We start from the raw sequence: 9,722 nt of genomic DNA on the forward strand, positions 1-9,722 counted from the left end.
GGATTAAACGGCTGTGTGCTGAGTTTAGTCAACCCTAAATTATTTTCTTTGGGATGTGAACGAAATATTTTTGAATTCATTGAAAGTAAAGCAATGTATATTGTAGGGGAGTTCATTTCAGTCGTGCTGTTCTAGAACGCGCTATGTAGACCTACGTGAGGTACGCTTTAGACACGGGCAATGAGCAAGGATAAGCCTCATTACAAAATATAGGATAAGCCTCCAATACGAATGGGATCGTCCCGATCAGAATGTCCTGGGATGATCCCCTGACTGTAATTAGTAACATCGGTGTGAATATATCAATCATTTTTTTGAATTAATTTTCCACTCATCGCACGGATTTCCCTCATCACTAGGGCTGATTGTCAAAGGCGTCCTTACCGTATACATTTAAAAATAAACACCACACTTACGCACACACACACACACACACACACACACAAACACACACACACACACACATAATAGAACTATCGTTATACACTGTATTTTCAAAATATGATTATTGAATTGAATTGAATTGAATTGATGGAGTTTATTCAGTGATAAAAAGCAGCCCAGAGGCTAAAATACATTCAGTTCACAGTAAACAATCATACAAATTGCAATACTTAACATATGGGCTATTTACAATTTACGAACTGCACATGAAACAGTCATACATGCATCCATCTAAACCAACAATCTCAATACACGATAACTGAAATAACAATGAGTGTTCTAAACACAAATCTTCTTTTTTTCTATACAACACTAGATCATTACTTATCGCTTATTAATGGGTGTCATATCTTGGTATGAACAAACAGAAAAATGCACGAGGAAAAAGGGGGAGACGATATCCACACGAATCTAAAAAAAGAAAAAGAAAAAGAATGCACGCATTATGTTAGCATGGTAGGACAGACTCAATCACTGAACTGCAGTAAAGTTCATCGACCCTCGTTACGAGGAATAGAGACCTCTTTTCCTCTTCGTCCAATCATTCATTCACTCAGTCATCTCATAATTTGTCCATCTGTTGATCCATATAAAAATGAGTTTGTTATTACAGGCCTAGCTCGAAAATATGATGGATATTTGCTGCATGGATCACCAAATGGGCTAAACAGCGACACACAGAACTACTCCCCGATGGTCACGTAGCTCAAACAATTCTGGAAATGATTAGAAACCTTGTATCATCACGTCTAGGTGATTTCTCGTATGTTATCTTTATCATTGCTCAGACAGGCTTTCGTGCAACTAGAGAGTGATTCATAGGACCTACATATTAGTCGGTATACATGCGATATAATCACTATCCCTGACAAATTCGAATAAAATACAATTCATTGATTTAATACGTGACAATTCATGGATTTGCATCTCTGTCTGTAAACTTTGAACGTCGGGCAGATTAGGCAACCTTTCCCGACGTGCGTGAATACTAAATTTCAGACATTCTTCCGAAGTTATTGGAGCGCTGTGCGGAGTTGTCCAGCATGAGACGTAACGTCTGAGGGGTGCGAAGCTTCCTTGGGACTTTGTACTGATTAGCAGCCGTCGTACTGTTGGTCAATATGAAGTCGTGAAGGAGATTGAATGTGCCGGGTTTCACGATATGAACACTAGGGGTTGCTACAGAACCATTCTCACGATACAAGTGGTAGGTTGGAGACAATTGGCGAAGCTCTTCGTCAATCTGCCAAAAATATAAAAAACGAGAAATTCAATGGCAAGAGGGTATTAACGTTAAGTTGCGTTGAATTAATCAGTCTTTATTGAGTCCATATTTTAATGTTATCGTTTGTGTGATTAAGAAGTGAATACAACGACCAAATGATTGATATCAAATACTTCATTGAATAAAAACGTTTTATGGCTTTGTTTGCCATTTGGCGGTATTGACTTTTCTATGGTGCTGAACATGAGCGTGCATACAGGTGCATCATATGTGAGGATGGAGTGCTGTGAAGGGGCTGATATACTAGACACAGGGTGAGCTCTTTTCGTCCTTTGGATAGTTTGCTCAGCATGGAAAGAAGAAGGCACGCTCCAGGCGTCAGATATTTACTATTACAGAGGGACAATCTTTACTCTACGTGCCGTTTTGAAAAGCGCTGCTATCTTTACAGGACTAATGGCACTGCAAATAACATTTTCATTGTGTAAGGAAAAAAAAAACCGGTTTAAAATATGTATCTTTTCTATTCATCACAAAAGCCACAAAGCAATCAGCATGATTTAACATTATTACGCACCAGGCAGTACTGCTCCTGATCGATGACACCGAATTCAGGCTCGCGGTCCAGTTCGATGAAGACGATGTAGTACGGACTCGTGCATGTTTTTCGCTGGTCTGAAGAGATGAAAACAGAACCAGTAATTACTGGTGTTTTAAATTCTACTTTGAGCTGCAAAAGAAGTTTAAGGCGACTTGAAAGTCACGGCGGTTTTCCTGCATAGGTATGGCCGTAGGCACGGGGACGGGGTATAGGGGACAGGCAGCCGCCATATCCCTCATCCACACACACATTGTGGGGTTTCACCTCTTTTTTTTCTTTAGACTCAGATATTAGATTTTATACTAAAACTGCTTACTTCTGTGTTTTTCTGTGCTTGTTAATTATATTTTTTGCTATGCATGAAGGTGAGAGAATATAATAGTGCATGATCACGATATCCGTCACAATTCTATTCACTAAGATTTAGATTGTTTTTCTCAAATATTACCAGAAATGTACACTAGATCATTGAAGAGGGGACTACTAGTACTCCATCCAAGGTTGAACACATCCTCCCCCCCCCCCAAAAAAAAAAAAAAAAAAAAAAATCCTGAGAACAGCAGTGTTTGCCTGCACAGTGTAAACTTGTCCATTGACAACCAAATAAAGGAAGCAAGTAACGAAGAGAGACCGATACATAGACAGAGAGGGGTGCGACAAAGATGATCATAACTGCTAAATGTACATAGTCATGACTATAACTCACTTTCACTTTCTCGGTAATCTTGCATAATTATTGTGTTTACTTGTGCTTTACGAAATTATTGTCAAGTATGCAATAGAATTTAGTAACAATTTAGCGCCCAATGTACTAACATTTTTTTTTTTTGACATAGGTCTGTGTATTTTGTTTCTCATTTCGTCATCATGAGATTATTTTCAACTATATCCACTTTGATTAGATATCTCTGAATAAAAATGATAGTGATATATACTAAATAAGGTTCAAACAGTAATGCTCTATTTTTTTTTGTATTCATGGTGTGTAATGTAATTTGTTCATTTCACCTTGTATTATGAAAACCTTGTTCTACACAAATACTCATAGATAAAGTATTATGTTTACTAAAAGTAACAATCTGAATGACGATTCACACACCAGCCTCAACATTATTTGTTGGTACGTAAAAAGGGTTTACAGGAGAGATGCCCACCAAGTTCTTCTAGTAGAGAGCTCTCCGCCACGGCGTAGTCCTGGATCTTGACCGTAGGCCAGCTGCCCACAGCGGTAGTCATTGCTTGGTGGACCATCCGCTGGTCAACTTTCTCTCCGGTTACATTCAACAATTGTCCAGACCTAAGTAAGTCAAAAAAAAAATTACGAAATTACAGAGTATATATAGTAGCCTTTTAAGCGTTAGAATAGATTTGAAATGCAAATACTGTGTCCAATCTAATGTGTATTTACGTATTTAATTTCAATAGTCTCAATATTTCTTTAGCCGAAGCCGTACCATCTTCGGAGGTACGTCAGAATAACACCTTTGAGTGTGGCGCCATAATCTTGGTATGCAGGAAGATTCTTTCCAAACCTACAGACAATTTATTCTTACTATTAGAGCTCTTGTAGCTCCATGCTTTTCAGAATGGTACTTTTGATTCTGATTTGCCGTATACTAAGCATATATCATGCATATGTTAGGTTTTGTATGGGATATGATTCACAATGTAAAGACTTACCTGTACATAAATTCAATTACTGGCGTATTTTGGTGGAAACGAGTCACCTTTATGACGTCACCACATCGGAACCGATAAATACCGAAGCTCTGTGTGATGACCAACTCATAGACGCCTCCGATGTCTAGCTCGTCGATGAGGATTGTTTGGGGGTCATCGTCATTCCTACACTCATTGTGGATAAAGAAATAAGGCTCTCAGAAACTCAGCACTACAATAATCAGGGGCGGATCCAGGAATTCCGTAAAGAGGGGGCGTGTTTACAAAATTAAAGGGGGGCGCACGCACCCCTCCCCCATTTTTTTCTTTTTATTTCTTTTGTTTCCACAAAAAATAAAGGGGGGGGGGGCGTGCTCCGGTTGCGGTCCTCCCTGGATCCGCCCCTGATAATTATCCAGAAAATAAGACACACAAGGTTCCTTTCCGAAAAAAAAAAAGAATTTGTAGACAAAGATAGCATAACTGATATCATACACCGATTAATATGACTTAGCTCGTACACATGATCAATCAATAAAGTTTAAATGTGTCAGAAAACGTCTTTTGCACTGTTCTAACACTTCTACTAAAAAGAATGGTGATTTGTCATGCAGCTGTAAATGGCATTGAGATTTTTTTCCATTGATATGAATTTCGTGGATCATCTGATTTCTTTTATAAAGTTTGTATCAGCTGTCATCGAAATGCTATATTGATAAAGCTTTTAGTTACTAAAGCTTTTATTCACATTATTTATTCTTTGTATTTTTACAGGGTGGCGCCTTCAGTGAGTTGAATACTGTTGTCCATGGAGGCCCTGCATGAACATTATATTACACACATACATGCACAAACAGTGAAGCAAGTGCTCTTTTATTTCCACCAATCGAGGCATAATCAATCACACAGTTCATAATTCTTTTATTTTGGAAGTATGCAGCTGCTACAGATGTGGTAAATTTTGGCCGAGAATTTACACCCTTTTGCCTATGAGGGCGCTGTCAGTGTAGCGAGATAATACTCATCAAGACTTGCATGTTGTTTTCGGGAATGAACTCGTACACAGTGAGACCAGGCAGTAGGACGAATTCATCTTTGCCGGAAGTGGGCCAAAGGTTAATTCCCATGATGCCCTCAGTAGCCCCGTAACCAGGAGCGAAAATGGGAATGTCTTTAGAAGATGGAAATTGAGAAAAAAGAAACAGGCAGTGACTGGCATAAACCTTTATAGTCGAATATTTGACGATAAAGATACCCCATTATAGATTTGACAGTAATCAATGATCTTAAAGATAGGGCTTACTGGTTAAAATTATATTCAGTGTATTGTCATGACAGTATTCCATGATATAAAAACTATGACTATGCTATAATGACAATAGATAGACCACTTGGGAGTACGTCTCCCCTCGGCATTAACCTCCAACCTGTGATGTCATTGATTTCTGAAATCCAGCATACAGAGTAACTCGTGCCTTCTGCCAACCACCTTTCCTGTTGACCCGTTAAAAGTCATTGGACTATGAGTATACGAGTCATGCAATGTATTCACAACATCAAATTAGGTCGCTCAAAATATTTTTGTACGCAAAAATACAACTTAAATTGGTTATCAACAAGTAATAACAAAAGCGACTGCACCCTTTTACTTCGGGGGATATGCATTTCCACAAGTGGTTTAGATCACATGAAGATTTATTAATTTTTGAATACCTTTGGCATACGAATCTAGAAGCACTTCTCGCAGTCCGGCGCTGTCAATGGCGTTGATGTATTGTATATGAGGCCACACTCTACGAATGATACCATCGAAGCCTTTTTCAAATTCCGTCCTCAATTCATCGGCTCTTTTCGGGTCTCCGTCCCCGAGGGCTCTGGTTAGAGCTTCCTGCACATCGGAGGCGAGGTTCAAGTAAGAGATGGACCCCTTTTCGATGTCGTGTACGATGTCGCGCCAGCAATACTCTAGCTGACGCATTGCCGACATGAGATTGGAGGTAAAGTTGGCCTGAATTCCTCCCAAGTTGCGATCCCGAAGTCCAAAGAGGAGATGGATGTAGGTGGCTTCAAAGGGGCGACTGATGAAGAAACCTTCAGGTGGGGTTGACGTCATCACTAAAAACATTTTCATCCAGCGAGGAATGAGTGACCCGGGGCCGGTCAGAAATCCGCCATCGGTGTATCTATACACAAAAGTAAAATATAGGGCAGGTTTGTAGTCCAGCAAACCATGAAACCCGCTTACCTTCCTTTATCAAAGCTCGGAGAGAAATCAGTTACTCTTAAGTTAAGCATTAAATTTTTCATTAAAAAAAAGTGAATGATTTTACATTAAAAGAGAATGAAGTATCGAGAGTTATAATTGGTAGTAGGCCTATATTTTTGCAGGTTAAAGCATTACATGTCATGCGTAGTCACTTATGATAATGAAGATAAATCAAGACTCAATTTACTAATGTGCATTATTAAAACAGAGAGTTATATTTAGCAAAGATGACATAGTAGATGTGTGTCCAAATGTTCCAATAAGTTAATACACATAGAACAATAATGATTAAAGTTGTGTTATGCGACGTATTCATATCAGTTGTGACTTAATTGGAGAGAGGCATTAGCTAAGATGAATATCATGCTGACAGTAGCAGTTGACCACATCATTTTTCAGTTATATTCTATTCAACTGCCGCTCTTCATTCTGGTTTCAGTTGTGAGAGTTTTGTCCAATACTCCGTGTTGTTGTGTCGCAGCTTTAGGTTTCTTTTGATAGTGTCTTTGAACCTGAGGCGAGGGCGTCCTTTTGTCTTTTAGCCAGAAGGCAGTTGAGAATAAATGGTAACATGTCGGAAGACATTCTCATGAGGCGTTCGGTCCAATTAAGACTTTTTTTTCCTGATAAGAAGACTTTCAAAAGAGGACAGTCTAATATTTCCTTGTTTCATCACCATGCTCCGGCTTATCTTCATGATGGAGCGCAATGTTGTCGCATCACAAAGGCGTGTAGTTTTTCACTTGTGCAGGACCTTAAAGTCTATAAAGAAGAGTATACTATGACTACGTGCGGTAGATCTTGCTCTTAACCTGGGTGGATGTACAGTTGTTCTACAGTCTTTGACTGTGGTTGAAAGCTAGCCAGCAAATCACTAAAGTTGTTAAAAGTCTGGATCTGCAATTGCAAAGTAAATCTTTGTTACTTTTTCTACTACAGGTATCATTCATCCACAATCTACCAGTTGTGGAAGAGCATATTTCACAGTGTGGACGTTTAGAAGGCTTTAAAAGCAAAAAGTCAACATACCGAGTCTTAGGCGCAGTATACAGCCAGATGTCACGCTGTAGCGAGCTCTTCAGGGGGAAATTTTCGAACGTCACCCTCATCGTCAGGCCAAACAATATGCCATACTGTCTGGCTAGAAAAGACTTCAGGTAAGGCCACATCTTGGACTTCCCGGTGGTGCCTGATGTGAGTGCGAATCGCTCGGGAAACTCCTGCGTGAGCACGCCTTTCTCCCCCATAGCCATGCGGTCTACATAGGAGCGGTAGCGCTCATAGACCGTCAATGGCTGCTGCTCCTGGAGGTCCGTCAAGGAGCATATCGCCTAGTGTGGAGGAGAATGAAGAAAACAGACATCTTATGATGTTGCCTTGAAAAGACATGAATAGGCCTGGGCAGAACAAAAATCTTAACGTCGTATATTAACTTGTGCGTCAGTGTAAATGTACGTGAATGAGGAAAGGTAGACCTATATAGGCCTAGAAGAGAAGGAAGAGGGGAGGAGAGACATCGGTCGAGTAGAAATTCAAGAGCAAGGATCGAAGTGGTCAATGCATTAACATTCGCTTTGTGGAAGGTAAACCAACCTTTATCTTGTGTTGCTTGCCATAGACAGTGTCACAATTTTTCCTGATTATTTCAAGTAGATATTCCTCTTGTATTTGACGTGGGTTCTTCCAAGCCTCCACGTGTTCTTGCATGCGCAGGATGTTGCGCAAAAGAGTGAGATGGACTAGGAAAAAGTGCGTCAATGCGGTGAAGACGGTATGGCCTTTAGACATTCGAAGAGTTGTCATCCGAAGAGTTGCTGCTGATAGCAGGAGCGACAACAACCCAGGAACTCCTAACGTTGCATGGAGGCAAAAAAGTACAGATTGATATCAATAATGACAGTATAAGACTTCAAAAGACACTCAACGCAGAACAAGAAACGATTCCGCGAACTTGTTTCGCTATTTCCTTTGCGAATGAACTAAAATGCTACTATTCGCAAGGGAAGATTTTATTCTGTGAGAGTAATGATTAATTCACCTGGTAGTGGAGTTTATATTTCTTATATTTCTTTTGATATATATTGAAACATAATATCTGCGAGCCCAGACCTTTTATACCTATATTCTAACACACAATCTGAGCCAAACTTCTGCTACAACTACGAAAGGGTTTGATATGATAAAAAAAAGGCAACTAGTGTTGATTTCATTGAAGATGTGGTTTATCATGGATGTAACTGAACAGGTATAACGAATGAAAGATGACACAGAGACAGAACATGCTGGTCAATGGTTGTAAAAATAAACGGAATCTAAAACATCTTTCATCGAAGACTTCTCATTGTGCAGGTCGATATAGATGTACAATCAGCTGCGTACGTATAATTATGGCACCCACCTGTAAGTATCCGTAGCCAAAAAGGTTGATCGTTCTCTGTCAGTGACCGTTGAAAGGAGTAAAGTCCGAGCACTAGAGAGCAAAGAGAAACGACAAGAAGCTTGCCTTTGATGGAGCGACGAGTCATTTTCTTTATTCCCTGCTCTCCTTATCACATAAAACTTATCAATGTGAACCTGTTTCTGTATTCCTAGAAGCTGGAATTATTTTCCAGTTATCGTATCACAAAGATGCCAATAGCAAGGTGTATTCCTGTAAAGTTTCGTGCAATTCTTACTTGACCACAGTTCTTGATTTGACGTCTTCGTTATAATCGATTTTCGATCAACGATTTGACACAGAGGTAGAGGACCGACAGTTTGTAAATGATTAAAAAAGGTGATTAAAATTGACCGATAATTATTGAAGTGTCTGAGCTGGAATATCCACGACGTAAATCACAGACGTGTCTAAGCTTACGGGTACGAACTTTTTCTCACTGTAACGCAATGTTTTGTTGGCATTTACAGGAAATTTATTATCATGATCTGCTCCACGTTCTTCATCCCAACTTCCAAACAAAGGGTGTGTTTGAGCAAACAAAGATATTAGCAACGGTCAATTAATTCACATCATGAAAATATACCCTGTTTGAGGTGATTTCCTCCATCACCCCAGCGCTTCGACTACAATCTTCTGCCGGAACGTTCGGAAAGTCTGGAATTTTGTTAAGATTTTCTGTCATTTTTCCCATTTTTTAAAAGAACCAAAGATAGGGGGACTGCACTGCACGACCCCCCCCCCCCCCAGTACAGCGGCTCCTGCGGCTCCTGCTACGTGGAATTACGTAACTTCGTCTATGGGATGCAAACAACTTGTCTATACAACAGTGTAATTTGGCATTTTCTTTTTTAAATGACTGACTTACTCCTATAAGCCCTACATAGCATAAGAGACGGTCAAACTGATGCAATGGGTATTTACTGGACCGATCTCTCTTCGAACATGCTTAGTACATTGATTTTATTTTGTTTTTTTAGAGAAGCAAAGAGCAACTGTTGTATACAAGATTAGATTTTAGACGCGCGGACGTTCAGAGGGAAAAAAAAAAACATGTTCTGAGCGTGCGCAGAAGCGTGCGTCAACTTGA

The 9,722-nt window shown here is 39.7% G+C and overlaps 1 protein-coding gene across 1 annotated transcript; it reads right to left on the reverse strand.

The window, feature by feature from the left end:
• Nucleotides 1-1,432: 1,432 nt before the first annotated feature.
• LOC139717735 (uncharacterized) lies at nucleotides 1,433-8,720 on the reverse strand. Its single transcript, XM_071629235.1, has 9 exons — nucleotides 8,594-8,720; nucleotides 7,789-8,045; nucleotides 7,225-7,526; nucleotides 5,643-6,112; nucleotides 4,965-5,100; nucleotides 3,951-4,115; nucleotides 3,425-3,567; nucleotides 2,247-2,344; nucleotides 1,433-1,687 (listed from the first exon to the last, which is right to left on the reverse strand). Exons 1-9 carry the CDS (start codon nucleotides 8,718-8,720, stop codon nucleotides 1,433-1,435), a joined length of 1,953 nt encoding a protein of 650 aa, XP_071485336.1.
• Between the last annotated feature and the right edge of the window lie 1,002 nt (nucleotides 8,721-9,722).

The sequence above is a fragment of the Diadema antillarum genome, unplaced genomic scaffold, assembly GCF_040938485.1.
Source record: "Diadema antillarum isolate AM-2024a unplaced genomic scaffold, OU_Dant_1.0 scf00000081, whole genome shotgun sequence".
NCBI lineage: Eukaryota > Metazoa > Echinodermata > Echinoidea > Diadematoida > Diadematidae > Diadema > Diadema antillarum.

Bases quoted from the DNA above. Each gene is read 5' to 3' on its own strand.
- LOC139717735 (XM_071629235.1), bottom strand. From the start codon at position 8,720: ATGACTCGTCGCTCCATCAAAGGCAAGCTTCTTGTCGTTTCTCTTTGC. The intron at 5,101-5,642 runs GTATTCAAAAAT...CATCTTCTAAAG, and splicing joins TCTAGATTCGTATGCCAAAG to ACATTCCCATTTTCGCTCCT. The intron at 1,688-2,246 runs GTGCGTAATAAT...TATTTTTGGCAG, and splicing joins ATCAGGAGCAGTACTGCCTG to ATTGACGAAGAGCTTCGCCA.